The 26,854-nt window shown below is 57.3% G+C and overlaps 1 protein-coding gene and 1 long non-coding RNA gene across 4 annotated transcripts in view; one reads left to right on the top strand and one right to left on the bottom strand.

The window, feature by feature from the left end:
• Positions 1-394: 394 nt before the first annotated feature.
• On the bottom strand, positions 395-8,247 carry LOC131482947 (uncharacterized). Its single transcript, XR_009247412.1, has 3 exons — positions 7,970-8,247; positions 6,804-6,917; positions 395-462 (listed from the first exon to the last, which is right to left on the bottom strand). It is a non-coding gene; the product is annotated as an uncharacterized LOC131482947 (long non-coding RNA).
• Positions 8,248-10,494: 2,247 nt separating this feature from the next.
• Positions 10,495-26,854, top strand: part of GNAS (GNAS complex locus) — a 42,939-nt gene continuing 26,579 nt past the window's right edge. For all 3 annotated transcript variants that reach the window (XM_058679229.1, XM_036497096.2, XM_004585928.3), the window contains exon 1: positions 10,495-12,589. In XM_058679229.1, the coding sequence (XP_058535212.1) occupies positions 10,495-12,589 (2,095 nt within the window). The remainder of the gene's footprint in view (positions 12,590-26,854) is intronic.

The raw sequence follows: 26,854 nt of genomic DNA, 5'->3' as shown, positions 1-26,854 counted from the left end.
TGCCCAACGGGCTACCAGGGTTGAGAGGGCGGGCTGGGTCCCGTCGGGGCGTCGCCAGGCTTTTGGCGCGGCCGCTCAGGCAACGCGCCGGATGCTGTTCGGGTGGAGAGGTCCGGGGCTGTGTGCGCCAAGCCCGAGAGGCAGGAGGCTTAGGAAGCCGGAGGTCGCAAGCGGGAAGGTAAAGCCCAGCGAGGTGCCAGCCTGACTGGCTGCAAGGGGGTGACGGGGGGCAAACTATACAGTGCGTTCCGGAGGAGCACGGTACCGGCCGAGCTAGGGAAAGGTGTTGGAGCCGGCGGCACAGAGGGGGTTGGAGGCAGCCTCTCGGAGGGCGAGGGGAGGCGGTGCGTTCCGGCCATTTTCAGCTCGGGTGGAGCTAAGTTTGGAATCTAACCTGGAGGGGTAACCGCTGGCTCGGGTGACCAGGCACCAACATGGCTGCAGTCCGAGGTCGCGCCGATCCTGCGGGGGATGGGGGAAGGAACAGTAGTAAATGAAGTGTGTTTACAAAGTCCCGTCCACTTTAGAAATTGATTTTCTTCTGTGTTTTGGTGCGCGTGTGTCTCGTTTTGCGCTGGTTTGAGTTACTCTTGACAAATGATTAGGGGGAACTTAAAGTGTTTCCAAGGCTCGAAATGAAAGCAGTCAGTTCTTGCGCTCCTCAGAAAGGGATGGTGCCGGATGGATGGAAAATGCCAGGAGGGGCTCGCAGCACACCAAAGCTTCTCAGGCTGGGGCTGACCCGCCATGGCCCTAGGCAGCAAACAAGCCCCCTGGGCATTCTGCTGGCTGCCCTGTTTTGGCTTGAAAGAGGCAAACGGGAGTCCCCTGAAGCCAGCGACTCTATGAAGTCAACACTGGCGAGCTCCTCCTGCGGCAGGATCTGGGTCCGTGTCCTGAGCAGACAAGTGCGCGCGGTGACTTGGCTGCGTGGTCTTAATGTTCCAGGATGGGAGCCATTTTCCCCGCCTTGGGGGGCTTTCAGGAGCAGGCTAGCCTGTTGTCTTGTGGCAGGATGAATAGGCAACTTTTCAAATGCTCTGTGCTTAGTTCCCGCCCCTAGGCTTGCCCGCCATGTTTTAGAGAAGCCTGTTGGGGGCTGGTTGTGTCTGGCACCAGGCTCTTAACACTGGTGCAGGGGCGACCTAGGAACTTACCACGTTTGCAGACTCGCAGACCCCGCCCTCTAGGAATTACCCACGTTAATTGTAAAAACCTGTTACCTATCAGCAGCAACGCCCCCTCCCCCACGCAGCCCCTCCCCCACCCACACTCTCTCCACCCCCATCAGGGTGAGACGCCGTGAGAGATGGCAGAAAGCAACTGAGGGCGGGCCTGCCCTGCCCCAAGCACCCACAACCCACCCAGGACGGGGGTTTGCCGTGTAGACTCTGCAGACCCTCTTGCCATTTGGCCGCCCTCCTTCGCACACTGCTGACAGGCTCCGGCAGCTCCTTTGTCTGCTGGTCAAGCGGCAGTTAGCATCTCAATGGGCCTGCCTGCCCCCTCTGCAAAGGACCTGCTCTCCTGAACGCCCTGCCGGCCGGGACGGTTCTACAATTTCCAGTGCAAAGGGAGGAGGGGAGAATACAGCCCTGAAATACAGTGGTGGGCCCCAGCATCAGGAATTTCTCCCTTACCCATGAATGACAAAGGTGTGCTTGCAGCGAGTTTTTCTGGGTTGGAAAACTACAGAGCAGTATTCAAATGCTGTGTGATGGCAACAACCTGGTCTACATTTACTTTTGCGGTTTTGCAAGACAAAAGTTTAACCTGTGTTGAGTTATCAGAATAAATGAATTGGCAAAGCTGCAGTTTGGGTTGGCTTTGGGGTATTTTTTCCTCGGACTAGCTCTCTCCCCCTGGGGTCCTGAAGGCTGGACCTTCAGCGGTGGTAAGAAGGGGGTGTTTCGGTGCGGTATGGACTTTGCCTAAATTTAGGAGTTGATACTGTGCTTCAAGCAGAGGGGTGGCCCCCAGCTGGAACTGTGGTGTGGGGACAGGAAGGTGACCTACTGCAAAAACAGATTCCTAAAATTCAAGGAATTTTTTGGCCTGGGGTCCAAGCCAGCGCTCCTCAGCCTCCCTTTCCTACACACGTTCCTTGTCAGTGAGACATTCAAGATGCCCAGAGTCACCCCTTTTGACTCCAAGGGCGATAAACTTAGTAGAGCCCTGAAGTCTCAGGCTGATCCAGCTCCGTTGCCCCTTCTCACACTGGCCTTGGTGTCCAACAGCACAGCGCAGGGCTGTGGAGTGGGGGCCGGCCACTCTGGGGACAGCACCGTGGGTTAACTGCTGTATTACCTGGCACAGGGTTAAGTGTCCCGATTAGGCTAGACCTAGAAAACTGGCTTCAAGGCTGCAGCCAGTGCGCAGGAACCAGTTGCAGCAGCCCTCCTCCCCGCCATCCACGCCCCTCCCGACACTATGGTGTCTGTGCGTTCTGCAGGGCGCTGCAGTAGCTAAGTTTTTGTTTTTCACACACACCCAGACCAGTCTTTCCTTAAAAACGCAAAAACCTAAGTCTGTGAAATTAAGTAACTTGGCATCCCACTTTTGTTTTACAATTTAACCCCTTTTTTCTATATATGGAGAGTTGTGGGGTTTTTTTCTTTTTGGCCTTTCTTTTCAGTTTTTCAAAAGCCCTTGAAAGTTACACTGGACTGGGCGCTAGTGTCCAGTTTACAAGGCAGAGGCCAGTGCAGCGTCCACAGCCCAGTGACTGGGTCCTGCAAGGCCCAGGTCTGCTGTGTTGGGAGTGCTCACCCAGTGTAGGCGGGGTCCCCGAGGGAGGCCAGTGCCTGCCTCAGCCAGCCTGTGTATTTATTTGGTGCGTTTATTTTAGGGGGAACTTGTTACAAATTAGCAGAAGGTCATGGCTGTCGGAAAGGCCAGCCTGTGTGGACAGAGGGTAGGGAGCAGTTAGAATGTAGGGACAGGCTCTAGAGTTAGAACCAGTTTCCTTAACGAGCAGACAGCAGCCTGGCGTTGGCCCAGGATGGCACTGGGAGGCCACTAAGAGGGTCTCAGGTCTTAACTAATCCTGCCACTACTCTCACCACAGGAATCTCTTAATAGACCTGGCCCAGAAATTTCTACCTCAAAGGAGCAGCAATTTTCATAGGAGCACCTCAAAGGCTTCAGCCAGACATAAAAATCTAAAATCTAAGGAACGTTTACAGGCCAAATGCTAAATCCCGGGTTTCTGTTCCAGGAAAGCCTAGGTCTCAAGATTCCCGCCCGCCACCGGTCTCAGACTTGAGGAGTGGGGGTCAGGGATGGCCGGCCAGCCAAGGGCGAGTGCTGTGCACGCCAGCCCCGCCCTCTGCTCTCCCAGTGTGCTGGCTTATGTTCCATCTCAATTAGCTTCATTAGTAAACTCTGCTCTGGGTAACTGAGCTTGTGGCTAAGGTGGATTATACCAGTCCCCTTATCAAATACTGTTGCCCAGAAACCCACCCCAAATTACAGAAATGTTAACCAAGCTTCCCCTCAAGCTGCCATTTCTCGTCCCTCCCAGCTCCCACTGTGGTCCCTCTCTCTAGAGTGGCCTTCCCATAGCACTGGGCATCTTTTCCGGAATGGCCCCCTCTGCCCTCCGAGTGCTCTGCAGCAGGAACCCGCAGCACTCCAGGCTGCTGAAGGGACTGCAGAGCCCCTAGGCAAGCACAGGGCTGAGCAGGAAGGCTGGCGGGGACTGTTCAGAGAGCTGCAGGGCAGCCGCTAGCGAGCAGAGCGAGGGTCTCACTTCGTTAATAAGGAGGTCTTGTTCATCCAAGAATGTAAGTTATTTTCATCACCTAGTTTCTAGCATCTTCCACAGCGGCCTCACAGCTGCCCCCAAGCCAGTCCCCTGCCTCCCTGCTTTGGGCACTGGGCATCCAGCTGCCTTTGGGCTCCTACAGCCTGGTCCTGCAGCCCCTCTGCAGACAGCAGGGTGCTGCCAGGGAGGCGGGGGGGCAGCAGCAAGCCTTAATTGCACAGTAATTAATTGAACAGCTTCAGAATCGCATTTGCTACTCAGTCAGCACTCAGAAAACATTTATCACTGGGAGACAGAGCAGCTCAATAGTTGTGTGCATTTCCTACATTCTCTGGCTTTGCCTGACCCTCATGTGCAAGACACCCCCCTTTCCCCGTCTGAGAAACCCACTGACCACCAAGGGCAGGAGCTGACCGCTCTGCCCCTCACCACACACACATACACACACACAGGAGCTGACCGCTCTGCCCCTCACCACACACATACACATACACACACACACACACAGGAGCTGACCGCTCTGCCCCTCACCACACACATACACATACACACACACACACAGGAGCTGACTGCTCTGCCCCTCACCACACACACACACACACACACACACAGGAGCTGACCGCTCTGCCCCTCACCACACACAGACACACACAGGAGCTGACTGCTTTGCCCCTCACCACACACACACACACACACACACACACACAGGAGCTGACTGCTCTGCCCCTCACCACACACACACACACACACACACACACACAGGAGCTGACTGCTTTGCCCCTCAACACACACAGACACACACAGGAGCTGACTGCTTTGCCCCTCAACACACACAGACACACACAGGAGCTGACTGCTCTGCCCCTCAACACACACAGACACACACAGGAGCTGACTGCTCTGCCCCTCACCACACACAGACACACACAGACACACACACGAGCTGACCGCTCTGCCCCTCAACACACACACATACACACACACACACACACGAGCTGACCGCTCTGCCCCTCACCACACACACACATACACACACACACACACACAGGAGCTGACTGCTCTGCCTCTCACCACACACACATATACACACACACACACACAGAAGCTGACTGCTCTGCCCCTCAACACACACACACACACACACAGGAGCTGACTGCTCTGCCCCTCAACACACACACCACACACACACAGGAGCTGACTGCTCTGCCCCTCAACACACACACACACACACAGGAACAAACTGCTCTGCCCCCATACACACAGACACACAGGAACTGCTCCCCATGCGCGCACACACACACACACACACACACAGGAACAAAGCGCTCTGCCCCCATACACACACACACACACACACACACAGGAACAAAGCACTCTGCCCCCCATACACACACACACAGGAGCTGACCGCTCTGCCCCTCACCACACACACACACAGACATACACAGGAACAAACTGCTCTGCCCCCCTTATACACACACACAGGAACAAACTGCCCCCCTTACACACACACAGGAACAAACTGCTGTATCCCCCATACACACACACACACACACACGAACAAACCGCTCTGCCCCCCATACACACACACAGGAACTGCTCTGCCCCCCTTACACACACACACACAGGAACAAACTGCTGTATCCCCCATACACACACACACACACACACACGAACAAACCGCTCTGCCCCCCATACACACAGACACACACACAGAGGAACTGCTCTGCACACCCATACACACACACACACAGGAACAAACCGCTCTGTCCCCCCCATACACACACACAAACTGGTCTGCCCCACAGACACACACACATACACGAATAAACCGCTCTGCCCCCCATACACACAGACACACACACAGAGGAACTGCTCTGCACACCCATACACACACACACACAGGAACAAACCGCTCTGCCCCCCATACACACACACACACACAGAGGAACTGCTCTGTCCCCCCATACATACACACACACACACACACACAGAAACTGGTCTGCCCCCCATACACACACACACACACACACACACGAACAAACCGCTCTGCCCCCCCATACACACACACACACACACAGGAACAAAGTGCTTTGCCCCTTCTACGCGCTCGCTGTCACACACACACACACACACTCTCACAGACGCCTACAAGGATCACTTTTGCTTGTTTCTGCCCCTTCCCTCTGAAGGGACCTATTTCTGCTTTGCCTTCTCTTTCCCAGCTATAAGAATGACCCAAGAAAGGTGACAGGCAGCTGGTTAAAATGTGGATGTGTCTTACGCTTTTAGAGTCAAAAATCACAAAATGTTACTATAAAAAAGCAGTCGCTGGCTGCCACTTTGAAGGGGTGGCCATTACAGGGGCAGCTGGGGCAGCGCAGGGCACAGCTGGACATGGCATTGTCTCAGCGTTGTAGGGAGCCCACACTGAAGAAACCCCTTTTCCGTCCTGAGGCTCCTTGTGGGCAGGCAGCCAGTGCCTCCCCACCTGAGGAGCTGGGCCGTGCCAGGCCCACGGGCCGCGGTCCCAGAGGGGCACCATTCGGCAAGCGGCATCTCCTGTCCCTCTTCATCTGTCCACTGTGGACGTCTGTCTGCTGCAGCCGCGTAAACCTCACTCCCGACAAGCCCCCTGCTGGTTCTGCCGGCCTGTCCTTCCTCCTGAGTGACACAGCAGCTCCGGCATGCCCATCAGCCCATCAGCCCATCACCTGGACAGACAGGCTGTAGGCCCTGGTCTTGTCCCTTCTGTTAAGCCAGCTCTGGCCTGCCCTGACTTCCTCTTTCTCAGCGTCATGGACCAGTCAGGTGGCCTGGATCCCTCATCCTTGCTCATCCTAACATCGGTCTCTCCCAGTGTGATTCCACTCTGAACTCAGCTGTGGTTAAGGCCTCTTACTGTCACACAGCTCTAAGAGCAGTCCCCAAAGCCACACGCCATCTCTGTGTAGGTCCATCTCAAGCTGACAAGATGGCCGACCCTCACACCCCACCCAAACGCCCGCTCGGTCAGCCCATCACCCCCGGATCTTACCCTCCTGGGTCCCACAGTTCTCAGCTCCTCAAACATCTGGCCACGCTGCTCATGCGTACAAGAGGCTGCCGGCGCTTGGCCTCACTCCTTCAGATCATGAGGGGTCTGCACACACTGGGAGCCAGACACCACAGGAAAAGGAGAAACACAGAAGGTCAGGGTTACACGCTGGGGCTTCTCCCTGTGCCTGCTCCACCTCTAATGCAGTTCCTAGTCGCGTCTGAGGGTCCCTTCTCGGCTTCTGACAGCAGTGTTCAAGTGGGGCTGACTTGGCCCCCAGAGGATGCCTGGCAAAGGCTACAGACGCTCTGTGATCCTAACAACGAGGGGGATGCTGCTGGCATCTAGTGGGTAGAAGCTAGGGGTGCTGCTCTGCATCCTGCAATGTACACACAGGCCCACCACACAGCCACCTGGCCCCCGCTGTCGCCAGGTGCCTGGGCGGAGGAACTGCATCGAGCCTCCCTCCCTGCCGGCCCCGGCCCCCGGCTGTGTCTGAGCAGCTGACCAAGAAGGGGGGCGAACTGGAACTCATGGTTTTTTATCCATCTGCTAAGCCTCACGCCCTCCTTCCCAAACCAGCCATGAAAATCTCCATTCCAACTGTCCACCTGGCCTTGAGCTCTGCCGTGGGGCCCACTCCCCTGCCCGACTGCCAGTCCTCTGCCAGCCAGGCGCTGGCTGCTCCGGTGGCCTGTAGTGATCACGGCGTCTCTCCTCACGGTCTCAGCCAGCCACGACGGCCTGGCTCTTCTCTGGCTAGCAGGGGCTTCCTGCAGGCCGCTAGGGCCTTCCCTACAGCCAGGTCTCACATCCTCACTTGCATGACAATTCAAAAACATTTCCTATCGTGCGAGCCTGGACGGTGCTCGCTGCTCCTTAGGCTGGGGCACCCCCAAGGAGGATCTGTCCGGGTCTGGCCAGCCCTGCTTCCCTGCTGGGCCCCCTCTGGTGTGACCCCCCCACCCCGTGCAGGCCCAGGGTCCATCTTCTCGACCCGACTGGCCACGCTGCAGGGCAGTCGCTTCCACCTGCTAGGAAGGGTGCCCAGTCTTTCTCCTCGGCTCTGTGCGTGTGCGCTGCTGGATGTGAGCCGGGGTCCCAGACCGGTCCCCGGGACAGGGTGGGGGTGGGGAAGGGCAGCTCTGGTGCCACTGACCACTGACCTTGCACCACCCGCGCCGGGCTCAGCATCCCCGGGGACCTCCAGCCCGCCTCATCCGGACCGTGCCTCGGCCCTCCCCCGGGAGCCTGGCCCCCGGTCCGCAGGTCAGTTGGCCAAGCAACAACCTGAGGCCCGAGGGCCTTGCCTCTGGGGGACCCTGACCTCAGCGCTCAGCCCTAGTGACCCCACGGCGATGCGGGTGTCGCTGCCCCTTCGAGGCCCGTCCACCACGCGTCCGCACGGACATGGCTTCCAGAAGCGTGACCTCCGGCCGTTCCAAAGCGGCGCCCCCTGTCGGACCTCCCACCCGCATCCGGTTTCCGGTGCGACGACCCTTGCTCATTTGCCAGACAGCCTTTGATTGACGTGACCTCAGCCCAATCAATGGCTGACCTGGCACCCTGGGGTCAAAGGGCAGAGTCGGTGGTGGCCACCTAGGTGGCCGGCCAAACAGGTGAGCTGTTCATGGAGCCTGGGAGTCGACGGCCAAAGTTTGAGCTGAAAGTTGGGGAGGGGGTAGCCCCTTGGAGCCGAGGTGGCCGGCGGCGCGCGCCTTCCTGCCGCTGCCGCAGCGCGGTGCACGCCAGGGGCAGCAGGCTGCAGGACTGCCGTTCCCGCGTGCTGAGAAAGGAGGCAGGGGACCGGCCGCGGGCACCGTGGCCACGGGCGCTGGCGGCCATGGGCGCCCGTGCCCGCGGCCCACCCCCCGCCGGGGCTTCGCGGGCTGGCGACCACCTGCCCGGACCCCTCAGTGGGGGTCCGCGAGCCCCCGCTCCGGCTCCCGCGGGGACTGCGGCGCCCCGTGCCGGGCTTTGCGCGCTCGTGGCGCGGCAACACGACCCCCGGGGCTCGGATCCCCCTGCGGACCCCAGACCCAAAGCCGTGGGCGGGCACCCCGAGCCCCCTGGGTGGGCCGTGCGGCAGTTGGCTCCGGGCGCGTGGCCGATCGCGGCAGGGTGGCCGCACTGTACCGCAGCTCCTGCGGACTCTGGCAGTGGGCAAGTCCGGCGACTGCCGAGGGGTTTCTGGCGCAGACTCAGGGGGCCCGGGGGCGCAGGAGGACCCTCGGCGCGGCCGTGCGCGAGACAGGAAACGGCAGCTCGGGCTGCTGCGGCATTTGCCCAGGCAACGTGCGCGCGCGCTTGTGGGGTCCTGCGGTCTTGGAGACCACCGCCCGCCTGGCGCCGTCACCCCCCACCCCACCCCACCGACCCTCGACCCCCACCCCAGCCAACATCTCCTTCCCCGGCGCCGTAGAAGGTACGGCGCCCAGAGACCTGCAAGCTGCCGGCTTCCCCCGCGCGCGCGCCCTGCGACCCCCGATCGGTGCCGCGGTTAGTGCCGCCAAGAGGGGTCTTAGCTGGATTATCCGGGGCTCGATCGAAGACCCTCGTATTCCCTCGCATCGTCATCCACATACTCAGAGGGGAACCTGCCTGCACCGCCCGCAGTCACTGCGGAGACCCCCTAAGGCACAGTGTGGTGAGGTGGGGTGGGGGACATGGAAGTTCTTTAGCAAAGCCCGACCTCGGCAAAAACAACAACGGCAATAATACTAATGCACGGAAAGGGCCCCGAGACATTTTCTAATGAAACTGTGGGCTCGCCCTTGGCAGCCCCCGTCCATCGTCCTCCTCTTTCTGCCCAGTCGGTGGGCTCACGACCACCTGTCGCATTCTCCCCCGTGCGCGCTCACGCGCACAAGCCTGTGTCCTCTTCCCAGGCATCCACAGCCCCACACCTGTTCCCAGGGCTTGCGATCCGGGGCTGGGGGCTTCAGCTCGGGTGTGCAAGGGTATTCCGTGGTGAAGGGAAACATGAGCCACCCTCCCGCAGTCCCCCGCCCCACCCCCCCGGAGAGTTGGTTTGGGCAGGGAGGGAGGATGCTGCTCTACTCCAGCATCCCGAGGCCCACGTCTTGCGTCACGTGTTCCACAACGCAGGAGCGATTTCTCTGGCCAGGGGAGAAGCGGGGAGGGAAAGACTCCAACTCAGTCGGAGAGAGGACTGCGAGGAGCCAAAACGTCCCTGCGCGGTGCTCTCTCAGCCCCCTTCCCCAAAGCCCGGGGCTGCGGGGCACCGGAGCCGGCTCCCGCAGCCGGAGCCGCTCGCCGCCGGGACCGGCGTCCTCTGCTGGCGGAGAGAGCGCGCGACTGGCGATTTTCGGACCGAATCGGCACGCTCCTCAAATCCAAGCAGCCTGTCTTGGCTCTGAGCAGGGAGAGGGAGTGAGTGAGTGAGTGGAGGGGACAGGCGGCAGACCAACGAGGGGGGGGTCGGGGAGCAGCCAGAGGGAATAAAAAGTGGCCAGCAGCAAGCCAAGACTTCACCAGCGACAGCTGACTTGCTCTGCCATGACCGGATTCTGAGCTCTCCGGCCTGACCAGGGTTGCGGCGTAAGGCTGGTTGAACTTTCCAGCCTGGCACTTTGAGTTTTTTTTCTTTAATCATTTTCTTCACCCTAGTTCGGTTGGGTGCTCCTTCTTACGGAGCCCCAAAATTATTATAAAAGGCCGCCACCCTGTTATGGGCTTGCGCAACTGCCTCGACGGCAATAATATGTCAGGACAACGCAATCTCCCCCCTGAAATCGGGGAGCAGCCCCAACAGCCAGACTTGGAGGCCCCAGGGCCAGCTGCCCCCGGTGCTGGGCCTGGCCCAGCCGAAGAGATGGAGACCGAACCGCCTGACGGCCAGCCCTTCCCCATCGAGGCTGACGGCGACGCCTGTGGGACCCCAGAGGTCTCTGGGCCCACCTTGCAGGGCCTGCACTCGGCTGTGGGTGAGGGACAAGGACACCGAAGCTACAGTCCACCTCCCGAAGAAGCCATGCCATTCGAGGTCCAGCAGCCCTGCGTGGGAGGCTTCCGGCCTACGTTGGAGCAGCCAGGATCCTGCCCTGGTGCCGGCACAGGCCTCAAGGCCTCTGACCCAGCAAGCGTGGACCCGGGAGCCTTTGCCAGTGCCGGACCAGGCCTGGGAGGCTACAGCCCTCCACCAGAAGAGGCCATGCCTTTCGAGTTGGAGCAGCCTGCTGCCCAGGGAGGCAGCAGCCAGCCCACCCTGCAGGTCCCAGACCTTGCACCGGGCGGTCCAGGCATGGGGGTCCCTGGAACTCCTCCCAAGGAGTCCGGAGCCCTCCACCCTGGCAATGCCAGCCTCGGAGGAGGCTACAGCCCTCCCGCTGAAGAGGCTATGCCATTTGAGCTTGGTGGAGAAGCATCTGGGGACGACAGCCCACCCCCCGGGCTTCCCCGAGTTCTCCCACAAGTGTCTGCCGGCGGCGGCGGTAGCGGCCAGTTCGCGGCAACCACGGCCCAGAGTGCGATCTGCCTCACTCCCGCCGAGAACGCGCCTCCCTTCTGGGTCCCTGGCGCCATCGGCAGTCCATCTGGAAAAGCTGTCGGATTTGCTAACTTCGTGGGAGACAGCCCCCCGGTGGAGATCTCCGGACCCCCGCTCGAGATTGACAGCCCCCCCGTTGGGGTCGACGACGCTCCCGTCAACATGGACAGCCCCCCAATCGCAAGTGACGGCCCGCCCACCCCCGTCCCCGGAGCTCCAGATAAGAGGGAGCGCGCGGGGAGACCCCCAGTTGAGGGAGAAGCAGCCGACATGGAAGCAGGCTCGCTCGGAACCTCTGCGGAGAAAGGAGAAGTCCCCGCTCCGGGGGACGGAGCCTCGGCCGCTCCAGCCGCTTCCGACACCGGGGCTGCGCCTGCCGCCCCAGGCGAGCCCGAAGCCGGGGCAGCCCCTGCCGCCCCGGCAGCTCCCGACGCTGCTGAGGGAGCCCCAGCCGCTCCCGACACCGGGGCCGTGCCTGCCGCCCCAGCAGATCCCGAAGCCGGGGCTGTGCCTGCCGCCCCAGGCGAGCCCGAAGCCCGGGCAGCCGCTGCCGCTGCCGTTGCTGACGCTAGCGGAGCCCCTGGCACCCCGGCCGCTCCTGACGCCGGCGGAGCCCCCGATGCCCCGGCCGCTGATGACGCGGGTGCAGCCCCTGATGCCCCGGCCCAACACGCCGCAGCCGCAGCCGGGGCAGCCAAGGCAGCCCCCGCCGCCCGGGCAGCCCCAATCGCGCCTGCCTCCGGGGCTAGACGCAGGCTCCAGCACCTCAGGCCCCCCAGCCCCGAGATCCAGGCTGCTGACCCGCCTACTCCGCGGCCTGGTCGTGCGGCTGCATGGCGGGGCAAGGCTGAGCGCGGTCGCAGTCGCGGCCGCAGCCGGCGCCGCTACGGCGACGACACCGACGAGGCGGCAGCCAGCAGCGACGACGACTCCTCCACCGGAGACGAGTCCGAGGCCGGGACCACTGGATGCTTCCACTGGTTCCAGCGGCGAACTCGCCGCCGCCGAAAGCCCCGCCGTAACTTGCTCCGCAACTTCCTCGTGCAGGCCTTCGGGGGCTGCTTCGGTGGTCGAGCTGAGAGCCCCCACCCCAAGCCCCCGAGCCCCAGCAAGGCCAAGAAGATTTCTCTGGCGGAGAAGCGCAGACAGATGCGCAAGGAAGCCATGGAGAAGCGCGCCCAGAAACGCGCAGAGAAGAAACGCAGCAAACTCATCGACAAGCAGCTCCAGGCCGAAAAGATGGGCTACATGTGCACACACCGTCTGCTGCTTCTAGGTAACGCGGACTCTGCCTGCAGGCAGCAGGACCGCCGGGGGTGGGGAGCACTCGGGGAGGGGGCGGCCGGGTGGGCTCCGGGGCGTGTGGCGGTGAGAGGGAGGCGGGAAGGGCCTGCCAGGAAGTTCCAAGGAGGGACCCCCAACTTTGCCCTGGGAGCAAGAGGGGAACCCCGGGCGGGCTCGGGTGGCCCAAGTATGTGCCCTCCAGGGAGAAAAGTGGTGCCGAGCGACACTGAGGGTCGTTTCCGGCTGGACAAACCAGCGCCAGCCACCGTAAGCTGGACAGGCGGGGGCTGCAGGTGAGCCGGGAACCACCGGAAACGTGCCCCCGGGCTCCGCGGGCTAGGTTTGTTGGGCCCCGCGGTGGGCTGGGGCCATTGGGGAAGGCACGCCCCCGCCTCATCTGGCACGGCTTGGATTCAGCCAGCTTATTGTTGGTGTGTGTTGGTGTCCGTATTCTGTGTCCGCCTGTGCATGACATGCGCAAGTGTTCCCCCCCCCGCACCCCCAAATTACCCGCCGACCGTGTACTTGTACTTGGGAACGGGCTGTCCTGCGGTTTGCGCCATGGCGCGGGCGAAAACTTTGCGCGTCCACACACTCGGGTGGTACCTGTGCGCCGGCGCTCCGCAGTGGGCGGCGCGGCACCGCACCGGGACTGCGCGGGGCCTGCCGGCCTCAGCCGGAGGAGGGCTGCTCATGCCGGCCGCCGTAACCTTGTTACTGTGTCTTTCTTTTTCCCTTTGCGCTAAGCGTTTCCTCACTTCTCATTCGCTCACCAAACCCTCCCGCCTTTACAGTTGAAAAACCAGACACACAGCACAGGTATCTGGGGTTTGGGGCAAAACACTGGTTGTCAGAATTCTGTGCACACACACCTGGAGGGGGATGGGAGGTGGCGGGGTGGGGGGAGGTGGAAAGACACTTAGCTCCTGTCGCCAAGCCTGGATCCAAAACCACTCTGGGTCAGTTCCAAGGGGGCATGGGGCCTGGGGTGGCCGTGGCTTTGTTCAAAAAAAATAAGAAATGCTTTTTTCCCCCTAGCGAAGAGCCCGAGGTAAGCCATTGGCACTTTTAGCAGCGTGTGGTTGCAGGGGTGGAGTTATGTAGTGGGAGTGTCATCTCTGTGTTCCAAATGCGATTAAAATAAAAAACATTTTCAAAATGCTCTGAGTGTATTTTCAAATGTGTGGACAAACTGGGCATAACTGTGACTTGTGATGTATGTACAATGTCTTTTTTCCATGTGAATTTTTTTCCCAAGCAGCTTTAGCTAGGGGAAAGCAGCACAAAGGTAAGGCCTTGTACAAAGTGGCATTGGGTACAAAAGGGCATTTTGAATGGTCCTGTGGTTAAAGATGAGGTCACGGTGATCCTATGGAGGAGCATTAGCTGGGCAGCCCCTCTGGGCCACCCCCTCCTCCCACCAAGGCCCCCTCCTCTGCCTCCTGCTCTCGCCCTGATGCTGGCCAGTGCCTGGCACGGTGCCCCAGCCCCACCTTTAGAGACTTAACTCAGTCTGGAGTGTTAACCCTTGCTGCACAGTTCATGAAAACCAGCAGCTGGCCATGATCCGAATCTGTGACTTCAGTGGGCGTTGGGGTGCTGCTCCCTGGCTGCTTGTCCTTGTTTTTTCCCCCAGGCCTCACCGTGTGTCACCTCACTGCTAGCTGTCGTGTGTGATGGCCATTGTATTCACGCCCAACTGAGGAAATAATCTCATTGGCATCCCAAAAACATACCCAAGGGAGGTCGTTTAGTTTCCAGTGTGCCAGCGACACCAAAAGCATAGCATCTTCCTTGCCAGTGCAGTGTTTTTGCTGCAAACGAGTTTGCCATAAGAGAACTATTGCAATACCCCAAGCACAGTCCTGGCAGGCAGACCTGGAAGGGGGGTGCAGACAGAACACCCTGGTGTCAGTGCACACCTGATCCCTAATTGGCAAGATGGTGGGCCCCCCTGCCTAAAGGCTGGGACCTTGGCTGCCTCATTTATAGAAGCAAAATTCCTTCCCCCAAAGAAAAAAATACCAACCCTATAAGGTGCCCTTTGCTTCCAGGCAATCCGCGCCACCCCCCTCACGGGGCGGGGCTGGGGGAAGTTTGGTTCCTCTCTGAAGGGAGAGCAAGGCCACTGATGGTGTATCCATCACCGCTGCCTGAGGCCAGCGCTTCCTAGTGTTAGAAGTGTCCCTTGCCTCTCTGCCCCAGCCCCAACCCAGCCAGCACCTTACTTTCCCTCCAGGAGGGAAAATTGAATCTTGTATGGGGGGTTACCTTGCCACTGCTCTGGCTTGGCACACTGCATGTTGGTAGCTGAGCTCATCTGGACGCTTAGCTCAACAGGCTGTTAAACCCTGGGCCTGTGTCTAGCAGAAGCCAGAGCTGTAGAACCAATGGCACCTGCTGGCTGACAGCTGTTACTGTGTAGTGCGGCAAACAAGGCTTCAGTTTCTAAGCAGCCTGAGTGCTGCCTCAGTGGTGAGAGAGCTACCCCTTCTGGAGAGGAGCTTCTGCCGGGTGGAGAGGAGAGCCCACCCCTAGGATCACACTCTTTGCTAATTGACAGACACACAGAGCATCCTGCATGCCTGCCTCTGAGAAGGCAGGTCGCGTGTCTGGCCTCAGGTGCGTGCGGCCCCATCAGTCGCTGTCAGTGTGTTTGCTTGTGCATTCTCTGTTTCTATTGCCCAGAGAACTTAACTGCATCACAGGGGATCTTTAAAACAAAAGGAAGACACAGAGAGACCTTTCAAGGCTCCGATCCATCCTAGGAGCTTGAAAAGCCTCTTTCTGGCTCAGCCGTTTCCAGGCTTCAGTTGCCCTCTGAACTCATCTTGGTGCTTTATTTTTAACCTCATCCAGGTGGGATTTCTTGCTGGTTGAAGAGTTAAAAGGGGCTTCTGTGGCAGAATTTGTTCTTTGCTGCATTTATTAACATTGTGCAGGCCAATGCGACACGGAGTAGTGGCCATTCAGCCACGACACTATGTTTATACAGTGAATAAAAATTAATTGTATGATAATTTATGCCACCAAGTACAACCGTGATGCATTGCATCCCACTCCGTGGGAGTGCCTCTTTTTTTCTGTTTTTGGACGCGGCCATGTTTCTGCCCTCCTGAGGAAGGCTTGGCGAGCCAGGGAGCAGCATTCAGTTCAGGAAGAGGCTTCTCTTGCTTTGCATGCTTGCTCTCCTGCCGGAAGTCATGCTTTCAAAGGCCAAAATTCTGCCCTGCCATTTTTTTTTAAGATTTATTTGTTTTTATTGCAAAGTCGGATATACAGAGAGGAGAGACAGAAAGAAAGATCTTGCGTCACTCCCCAAGTGACCGCAACTGCCGTTACTGCGCCATTCCAAAGCTGGGAGCTCTTCCGGGTCGCCCACGGAGGTGCAGGGTCCCAAAACTTTGGGCCGTCCTCGACTGCTTTCCCAGGCCACAAGCAGGGAGCTGGATGGGAAGTGGGGCTGCTGGGATTAGAACCGGCGCCGATATGGGATCTCGGCACGTTCAAGGTGAGGACTTTAACCACTAGGCCGCCGCACTGGGCCCATGCCTTGCCATTTCAAACCCAATTTCTTATAGGTTTCTCTCAAATTTTTTTTCCCCAGTTGAGTAGGTTGATTTTTTTTTTTTTTGAAGTTTATCTGCATTATCTGCCATGGAAAACTAAAGTGCAGGGAATGGAGGGTTTTGCCTGTTTTGCCTCCTCCCCTGACTTGGAAGGGGAGCCCTCCGAGCTCTCTGCGTTACAGTGGCAATGATGACACATTCTGGTTCTATTGAACCTTTTTAGAAACTCTGTCTAGTCACATTGGTTTTTTGAAACTGCTCTGGGCAATAAAAACACAATAGGACCTCACTTCACAGGCAAATAAGCAATGAACTCAAAGATTAAATGTTAAGGTCTTTTTATTTTTTTTTTAAAAATTACAAGGTAAGTTAAGGGCTTCTTTCTAATGCTTACTGCAAACATAATCCTAAGGTGCCTGTATTTCAGTGTAAGGTGTAATGACAGAATGTTCCACACTGTCAAGTGCCAGGTGTCTGACAGCCAAGCCCAGGCTGAGCCCCCGCTACCGGTGTCCCCTGAGATGCCTGTCCCGTTTGTTTCAGCACTGCAGACCTGCGGTTGGCTGGGTGTGCTGTTTGGTTGCTTTGCTGTCACTCCAACGCTGGGTTTCTTGAATTTTGTGTGTGCATCTTTCTTTATCCCCAAGTAGTTTTTTGTAGTCAAATCTGAAGCCTTTCCCCCTCACTTGGTCTTCAGCACCATCATAGCAATAATTACACACCATGGCTGCATTAGTAGGTTTTGTAGCACTTAGACGCTGGCCCAGATCTGCTGATCTTGGTTCACTAATTCTGCTCTTGATCGCTTTAGTCTGAAGGTGATCTTGGAAATCACCACTGACTCATTGCAGAAAGGTCGATGTTACGTGGACAATCATTTTTCTAAGAGAAGGTAACCTCATAGGATGAAGCGGAGGCTCCCAGAGGAAGCCATGCTGTTCTTTCTAGTCAGTGTCCCCTTCATGTAATACAGCCCTTCACCCCAGCAACTTCCCGGGCAACATTGTGGCTCTGAGCCCCGTGGGCAGCCATTGACGGCTGGTCTCCTTTACCTGTGGCCAGTGCCCCTCCCTCAGTTCCTAAATGAAAGATTCTACCTGTGATTTGCCGTCTTGAAATCTGATTTCTGAGGGAGAGTAGCAGCTTAGCTTTTGGGAGAGCAGAGCCAGCTGAGGTGAGGGGGTCCTCACGGGCACCGAGGTGACAGCAGGCCCTGTAACTCCTGTCCTGACCCGGTGGCCCTCCAGGATCAAGGACTCTGAGACTCCTCCCCGACTCCCACCTTCCCAGATGGCAGCCAGCTGGGCTGAATGGAACCTTTGCTCTCACTGAATTCCAGTCCTGGCCCGTGGTCACCTGAGGACAAGGTCAAGCTCTGGGTGGGCTCCTGGGGTGTGGACATTTGGCCGGTGACTGTGCAACCCCTAAGTGGCCTTTGTGCTGCTGAGGGAGACCAAATAGCGCAGCCTGGGATAGAAACTGGCCTTGCTGGTAGCCTGGAAGAGGGAGAGAGCTTTCCAGAAGGAGGCAGAGAGGGAAACTCGGAGTTTTTTGTGGTCCCCTAAAAGGGGAACAAGTTATAAGAAGTGAAGTCAGTTTGTGGAAGCCGAGAGGAGGCTTCTCCAGGGAAGGCTCAGCCCAGGGCCCCAGCATGGAGGAGCCAGTGACACTCCCTGCCACCCGCAATTGAACTATTTATTTGTAGACATTTTCTTCCTGAACTTTTGTCCTCCCTTTTCCGAGTTAGGCTCCCCCTCCGCCCCTGTATTCCTCATGTGACTGCAGACCCGAAAAGTCTAGAAAGTACCAGGCATCCCCATGCTATGTGTGCGTCTCCACTCAGCAGCAGACACAGGACACCTTGCCACATTTAGGAGTGTGAAGTCATCCTTGGACTGTTTTTGCCCCCTTCACCCCATCCCCAAAAAGTGTCTCCTCTTGGCTGCCCCGCCTTCCCTCCTCCTCCTGTACTAGCGACTGTAAAACGACTATAACTTGTGTTGAGATTGTTCTGTTCACATGCACCAAAAGTGTCTTCAGTTTCCTCCCCAGGAGCCACTTGGCGAAGCAAGCCGCCCAGCTGGGACTGAAGAAGAGGGACGCGCCCAGAAAGGTAGGGAACCGCAAACGTCTTGGCGTTGACTCGGCACCGCCCACCATGCACTCTCTAGTCTCCACCAAGTGGCACATGCTAGGCACACGCCTTTCTGGCAAGGCAGCTCGGCACGGGTGCGAGCGCACACACACTCACGCACACACGCAGCCCTGGGTGTGAGCCATGGGAACGTGCGCTCTGCAGCTCGTCTGTGACAGCAGACAAGAGGCAGGGCGTGCGCCTGTGCCGGAGCTCACTGAGACGCAGCATACGTTCATTTTTTCATCTCATGGGGATCCATGAGTATTTTGCCTCGTGGAGGTCTGCCCACAGAGCTCAAACACTGGATCTTGCTAAATGCTCTCTAATGATGCAATCTTTAGGCGAGGAGAGAGGATCACAAATGTATTATGAGTCAGTCACTGTTTCTGACATTGTCACAGACACTTTGTGTGTGGGACACAGTAAGTACTTTGAACTTCCTTAAATGAGTTGATAATGGGAAGGAAAAAAAAAATCTCATATCTGCTCTCCAAGGTGGCAAGCTCCGTGTCGCCCTCGATGTTTGGTAGTCCCAAGACCACGTGACCTCTCTCCTCTGCCCCCACTCATTACACTGCTGGTCTATGCATATGTTGCCATAATGATTTCTTTTCAGGGCCTCTGCTTTCAGGTAAGTTCGCGCGGGATTGGTGGGGTTGAAACAGGATGCTCATAGCTCCAGCTGTAGGTTGTAGTCCAGTACCACCGGGAGGGGCTCTGCCATAAGAACAGCAAGTGTCCTGTGGCACCCATCCTGTGTGCCCCTGTGCTGCCCGTATTAGGGACCTGTAAGGGCCCAGTGAGCACAAACAGAAGCCTTGTGGGCCCCTCCTTGAAAAGACACACCCTTGTTGGGGTCGCAACTTTTGTATGCTTTGGGAATCTTAGCCAAGTGTCCACCTTAATTCCTTAAAGGTGCCCTCTGAGTGGCTCCCCCAGGCCTACCAGAGGCTTCCTAACTTAGTAATGAAATGTGCATGCAGGGGTCTCTGCCCCCCGGCCCCCCAAAGAGCAGTTTGTAACGGCTGGTTTCTCCAGGCCTTAGAGGCAGAGTGGGCCACTTCTGCAGGTGGCCACTAGCTGGGGGGACAGTCCGAGGTAGAGGGACTTGGCCTCTGTGACAGGGCAGGCTGGGAAGAGGCTGCACATACGGGCAAGGGTCCCACTCTGCTGGCCCCCCTGCCATTTCGGATACAGCCTGCATTGAAGTAGGCCCCCAACTTGTAAACAAACCCAGCTTTTTAGTTTTAAGCTTGATGTTTTCACTGTTAAGCCATGTGCTGTGATTTTAGGAGCATTTGAGGGGGTTCTGTCTTAAAAGAGGGGTTCTCTGACGTGTCCTGCCATTCTGTTATGGGAGCTGGCCTCCTGTGTCTCACAGGAGGATTAGTGGAAAGCCTGACTGCAGATCCCACCGACACACTACCCCCGCACCAAACACGTGGGCTCGTGTGTATGCACACACATCTGGATGTACCGCTGTACACACACACACACCACCACACTCACAAACATACATGCAGCGCCCCCCACACTGCAGTCACACACACACACACACACATACACACAGCACTCCATACCACCCTACATGTAAGTCAGGCCTTACACACACACACACATACTCAGCACCCCCTACCACCACACTTACACACACACACATATACATACACACATACACACATACACACATCCAACACATATGCTGATACACAGCGCCCCCTACCACGACAAATGCATACAGCCAGCACATATACACATACAACTCTCACAAGTGCTGACATGCACTGAGCACCTCCCTCCGTCCACACACATATACATACACCCTAGACCACTGTATACACATACACCTCCACACCACCTCCCACCACACTCCCCACCCCACACACACACTGAGTGTGCCTCTGCCAAGTGCTACCTGCCTCCCAGCATTATCCACTTCACCTCCTGGTGAAGTCGGAGGCCTTGTGTCCTCGCTCAGACACCTTAAGGTTGTTGTCAGGGAAAGGCAGGCTCCTGCAGTCCACTGTAAGCAGATGTCCCGCCTCAGGGTGGCGTTCTGTGGAGACGGGGCGGGTACAGCTGCTTGTGCCCTGGGACAGGTGGAGCAGGAGCTCCCCAGCACCAGGCAGAGAGCTGCTAGTGGGAGTGGTGAGACGTTTCCCAGGCAAGAGCCTTGCACTCGGGATTCGGTAACATTGTCTCTGCTCCCCGTCCCAGGGCAGGTTCAGCGTCTCTTGGAGTACACGCTGCAGGCCCACCTGGGGTTGCCTATTTCACCAGTGCCCTAACCCCACCGCCAAAGCAGCACCATGCTCGCTTCTCTCAGCCAGCCCTTTAGGGGAGAGGGACTGTGTTGCTGCTTATTTTCAGAATAAGAAATACATATTTGGGGCCCTCCATTTGATATTTCAATAGCTTTCAGATTCTATTTTTCCCTTTCTTGGAGTCAGGGCCTGTAAGTTCATGGCCACAGCCAGAAAAAAATGAAGCAAAACAACAGTCACTCCCAATTCCAGCCAGCCACGTGCATTTAATAAACACATGAGCATTCAGCAGTGGGTTACTTTAGGGTGAGTGGGCATGGCTTGGCCACTTGCTAAGCGGCATCTCAGACCCATGAGGTTCGAGCTGTCGCTCGGGATGTAGCCAATGGGCCGCGGTGTCCCGAGCTCAACTGGGCTGCGCTCGCTTGTGCAGAGTCCCGGAGACTCCCCGAGGCTGGCTGGCTGTGTGCTGACTTTGACATTTTGCCTGGGACCGAGTGCAACATCTTTCCAAGGAAATGCTTGGAAGACTCAGGGCAGAACCCCAAAAGCAAGTGCCAGACATTAGGGGAATGTTTTGGGTTTTTTTTGGAAGTCAGAGGGCCTGGAGAGTTGCAGCTATTTGCTAGGAAACATTGATGTGATTTCATTTCTTCTGAGATTCTAAGCGGGGCACTACAGATCATTTTGTTTTTGCAAATCAAATGTCCAGGGTGGGTTTTAAGGTGGACACTTAAGACAGGGTTCCTTGGTGGACCTGCCTTCTGAAGAGTTCCAAGGGATGTGTTGCTCACAAGTGGTTTGGCCAGTGGCCTCCATGGGGGGCTGAAGGTCTGACCAGTGAGGGAGTGGTGGGCGGAGTGAGCCCCAACTTTGGGGAGGGTCTTAGGGCAGTGGAAAGAGAGCCCTGGCTTAGAAGTGGGGAGGTCCTGGTGACTAATCTCGGTTGGTTTTAGCCCTTTCCTCCTGGGCTCCGTGCGCTTGCCAAGAGATATCCAAAAAGGGGCCAGTTTCCACTCTATGATGCCAGTGACCGTGCTTTGCTCCTTGGGGTTGTCATGGCAGGACTGGGGACTTGGCCACGAGGAAGGTGGGCTGCAGCTCTGTTTAACTTTGTCTCTCCAGAAGGCTCTGGGTGGGACCTGAGAGCGGGGGCAGGACCCCAGCAGACAGTGGGCAGGCAGTGCCAGGGACTCGGCCGCCTCCGCCCCCCAGACCCAGAACTTTAATTCCCAGAGGTAGTGGGACATGCCCAGATACTAAAATGGGGGGCTGGCTCTGTGTAGAAGGAGCAGGAAGGTCCCCAGAACTTTGCACAGCCTTCTGCAGGATCTCCTCATCTCTTTTTTTTCTCCCCGCCCCGCTTTTTAAGTGGAATTCTAATTGGGGGGGCAGGCATTGCTTTCTGAGCAGGAAATGCCTTTTCTTTTAGGGCTGGAGAGCAGCAGCAAGACAGTGGACGGATCTGGCTGACAGATGGCGCTCGCCGGTCACTATTGAGAGCCTGGCTTTAAAAACCCCATTTTGTGCATACCTCCCCAAGACGGCCAGCACTTGGCCCCCTCCCCCTAATCTTCCTCACAAGGTCAAGGCCCCCTGCTCCCAAGGCCTGGGCATGTTTTAACCATTTCTTGATTGAGCAAGTGACATTTGGTGGTGGAGGGGCCGCTTCTAAATGACATCTGGATTGGAGGCACTTTTAGCTCGTGGCCCTGCTGTGCAGGCTCTGAAGCGCCTGTCCTCCCCAGCCCCTGCCCTCAGACCTTGGACAGTCCCTCCGTCCCTGGCCCCCAGGCTTGCAGAAGATAGGACAGGGCTGCCTCCCCCTCAAAGCTGTTTTAATTCTCTTAGAAAAAGCTGACACAGGAGAGCGCTGTTAGCACCCCCAACCCCTCTAACACACACACACACACACACACACACACCCCTGAACCTTTCAACATGGCTGTCCCCAGTAGCAGGTTGTAGAGGAGAATAGTTTGAGGGCTGTGCTGAGTCCTCTGGTGACTAGTCGGTCATTTCTGGGAGAAGGCTTTGCAGAAGCAGGGGGCACGCGCAGCATCTCCCTGTCCCATCGGGCTGGGATGCAGAAGAGGAGAGCAGAGGCCCGATTCCTACCAAGGAAGAATCCAGGGAGCCTTCCTAGAGGAGAGAGCCTTTGGGACCACACAGGGAGATGAGTTCCATCTCCCGGTTCTAAGGATGGGACCCTTGGTCTCGTGCCCAGCTCTGAACTTGGATGGGGTGGCTGAAGCTGGACATCCGGGGCCAAACACCTCGGTCCCAAGAGCAGGCACAGCTGGGAAACCATAAGGCCACTGGTTTGAGAAGGGCCGTGTGCATGTCCGAGCAGCTGGTCATTCACTCCTCATGGTGAGCCTAGCCCTAGTCTCCACCCTACCCCTTCCTTACACTCCCTCAGCCCCTGGTAGCAGGAGCGGTCCAGGAGGCTGCGCGGTGTGAATAACACCCCATTCCTCTGTCTTAAGATTTCCTTGCCCCACACTCCCATTTGCCCAATGCCATCTGTAAATCTTGGCTTGCTCAGGCCCTGACCTGTGGGGCAGGTGTCGTCCAGATGCCAGGTGCAGGTGGGCTCCCCCTTTGCAACATATGCTGAGCTGGTAGGATTCTTCCCCACCAGAGGTCAGCAGAGAGCTCTGAATGGCCTGATCCGTGGCAGGAAATGGGGCTGCAGGAGAGGGAACATGACTGCCCGTGTTTCTGGGGCGTCTGTGGTTGGGGGCTTCATCTGACTTGAATCCTGTGCTGAGATGCTTAGTTTTTTAATACTAGTCCTGCCATTCTGTGCTGTTCCAGGGGACAGAGGACTCTGGTCTATTCCTAGGTGTGTTTATTTACCAGCCCACTCCCCAAAACACCCCAAGCCTTCCCTTACAGGGGCCACCCTCCTCTGGTGCCTTCCCAGGGTCCTCCGGCTCTCCGTAGCCCATTCTTTATGGCTGTTAAAGGCGAAATGCCCACAGTGGGATGCTGGATTGTCTGGCATTGTCTGTAGCAGCAATGTCGGGGTAAACTTAACTAAGAGACTGATGGAATTGTGATTCCTTATGAAGGAGTATACCGCTGTAGTAAAATGGGGAAAATCTGTCAGGGGGTAGGAGTTTGGGGGAAATTCTAGTCTGTGTGAAATTGTACCACGTAATTCAGATTATGTATTGTCATATATATATATATATATATATATATAAACTATGACAGAAAAAGAGAAGGGAGGGGAATGCCCAAATGGGAAGAAAGAGGTGGATGAGAATTCTGTGAACATTTTGAAAGGGGGAAAGGGAGTGAGAGAAAGGAGGAGGGTGCATTGCCAAGTTCAGCCCCAGAAGAGCTCCCTGCTCTCAAGAAACTTCCAGTCTCACAGGCCGGAAGCAGCCAGCTCAGCTGGACATGCACATTGTCCCTCCCCGTCCCACTGGCCCACAAGGCCTCGTGTTGGCGTTGAGGCAGGGACAGGACACAGGCGGCAGAGGACCAGGCCTCTGTTACTCGGCAGTAGGCCCCCTTGGCTGTTCCTACAGTTTCCCTGCTAATAGAAGAGTGACTGCCCGATTTTTGTTTCAAATTGGACACTGTGCCCCCTCCTAACGCAAGCTGGCCCAGCCCGCTCCAGGGACAGGGGACTGTCACTCAGGACACCATGCTGGTCCTTTAAAACCATCTGAATCCTTGGATTCAACCATTATCCAGAATAAAACAGAGCCAGCACCGCTGAGCACACACCGTGCGCTGCACGTCCAGCTTGGGAGGGAGGAAATCCCTCAGGCTGCACAGGTTGCAGTACTCGGGAATTTGGCTCCAACCAGAGCGGGAGGCATTGTTGGGGTTTTTTTTTTTTTCCCTTCCTTCCTCCCTTCCTTCCTTTTTTCCTCTGCCCTCTTCTGCTTTGAAAAACAAGTTGAATTCTCCTGGGGTTCTTCATTCGAGGGGGGTGTTTCAATTCTATTCATTGAGGAAGGGCAGGGGGAGAGCCGGAACAAGATGGATGGCTGGGGCCGGGTGGGGAGGGGCTCCCAGAGGCCAGGGGCGCACCCCAGCCAGGCCTGCAGCTTCCTGGTGTGCTGGAAAACATTGGGGCAGCTGTGTCTGCATTGTGCCCTTTGCATCAGCTCAAGGGAAGAGAAAGAAATCAGTCAAAATCCTGCCCTCACATGTCACGGGAGGACCACAGTCTTCCCAAGTTTTTTTTTTTTCCTTCTTGTTAAAAAAATAATAAAATAAAAAAAATACTACTGGGGCCCAGGTCTCTATGTACCAGTTAAAGCCCACTCTTCCTGCAGCCCAGAGGCCCCAGGGGTCAGAACATTTTACTCATGGATCTGAGCAAAGTTTGGGGGTTTCAGAGACAGAGCAGGGGTGCCGATGAGGAGCCGGGAAAGGGGCCCCAGCAGCAGCTGTCATAAGACCCCAGGAGAGGGACTCGCCCCAAGTGTGTTTCTCAGCTGACCTTGGCCTGTTTGGTGGCTGGGGTTCTGGGGTGCCTTCTGGGAAGGGGGTTTAGAGCAACTGAGGGTGAAACTGCACACCTCGTTTGGAGAAGAGCGAGCCTCCCCAGCCCCACCCTTCCGTGATTCCTACACGTTGTCCCCAGTTCTGACCACTGACAGGCCTGAGGTTTCCAGCACGAGTCAGTTAGGCCCAGCTTGGCCAAGCGCATCGGGATTCCGCCTGTTCCCTAGGCCACTGAGCGGGGGGTGTTCCAAACTCGGGGGTTCATTTATTCCTCAAACGAGCCTTGTCTCATGTTTGCCTCCCGAGTAGCGTCTCCGAGCTCGCATGTCTCACGCGGCACGTCGGCCACGCCTGGCGGGAGGATGGATCATAGCTGGGTCGGTGAGTTGGCCTCGACATGGGCATTTTGTTTCATTCATTCATTCGTTCAACATGTGCCTACACACATGAAACACACGGTTCTCAGACTCTGCCCTCCCCTCAGCTGATCCCCAAGAAGGGACTAACCTGGGGAAGCTAGAGCCCCCCGAAGTGAGGGGACTGGTGGGCTGCAGGCCTGGCAGCCTTGTGTGAGGCCCTGGCAGGCAGGAGCCGGGACTTCCGGCGCCAACCTGCACCTGCTGGTGGTCGCTCCGTGCTCTAGTCAGTTCTTTTGTTTTGTTCTGCCTGGAGTCCAGCTGTGCCTTCCAGGATTGCCCTGGACTAGAATTCTCTCAGGGATGTCCCCAGACCCCTGCGGCTGTGCAAGGATCATGTTGGGGGGCCCATGTGCTGTTGAGAACTTTGATGCGACAATCAGCCCCCCATCTTAGTTCCTGACTGTGTGTCCCACTTTCTGAATCTCTTGGGGTCCTCTCACTGACTCCCGTTTGTGGTGGAGAGCTCTTCAGTCTGCTTCTGTCACGGGTGATTCCCCCACGCCTGGCCCTTGGCATTGTATGGTCCTTCCCGAGCTGGTCTGTGCCGGTTCAGCACCATGCGGGAGCTGCGGGCTCTTCTGTGAGGCCAGATTGATAGATTTCCTTGTATTGGAAACCAGACGAGGTGAGAGAAGTTTTGTGTCCTTAAAAATGGCCACCCCCTCGAAGAAAACAGAAGCAGGCTTGTCTGGGTAGAGGGACGCAGCTGTGATCTTCGGCCCACGCCTCCTCACCTCCCTGCAGGTGGCTGTGTTCTGTTCAGTTAATCCCATTAGCTGGGAAGGCTTAAGGGGCTGCTTCCAAGGGACAGCTGCATTTTAATAAAGAGCTCTATGCAGCCAAAAAGCGGGGGGCGGGGACATTCATTACTGTTTGTAATAGTAGGCTCCTAAAGAGTAAGATCCCACCAGGAGGCCTAGGGGAAGGGGGCATTCAAAGCACCATCTTCCTTCTTGGCCTCTTGACCCAGCCCACCCTGGCCCCAGCCCCTTGTGAGCCCAGGATGGTCCTGGGGAGTGGCACACAGCTCCCACCCTGACCCCAGCTGCCCGCCTCTCCCACTGCAGGCCCCTGGTGTGACAGAGCACAGGCAGGAAACATGAGGCGGGAGGACCCCAAAGGCACTTTGTAGTCTTTGAAAAACAAAACCTAGTGTGGAGGGGCGTGGGGAGGAAGGAGTCAGGCCAGCCCAGCAGCAGCAGGGGCCTGCGTGTCCTCTGAGGGGCCCATGGCCCTACCTGGTGTCACACCTTAACCAGTGTACCAGGAATCAGATGAATGAGGAATGATTGTGGAGCTGCTAGTAGCTCCCCGGAGTAACCTAGAGCGCGCCGTGCAAAGGTGGGCTCTGCATGAGCAGCCCCTGCTCCCCCAGGCCCTCACCAGGCACCGAGT

Source organism: Ochotona princeps, chromosome 22, assembly GCF_030435755.1.
Source record: "Ochotona princeps isolate mOchPri1 chromosome 22, mOchPri1.hap1, whole genome shotgun sequence".
NCBI classification, from domain to species: domain Eukaryota; kingdom Metazoa; phylum Chordata; class Mammalia; order Lagomorpha; family Ochotonidae; genus Ochotona; species Ochotona princeps.
Note: the sequence above shows the minus strand (reverse complement) of the source record. Positions and strands in the feature narration are given on the sequence as shown.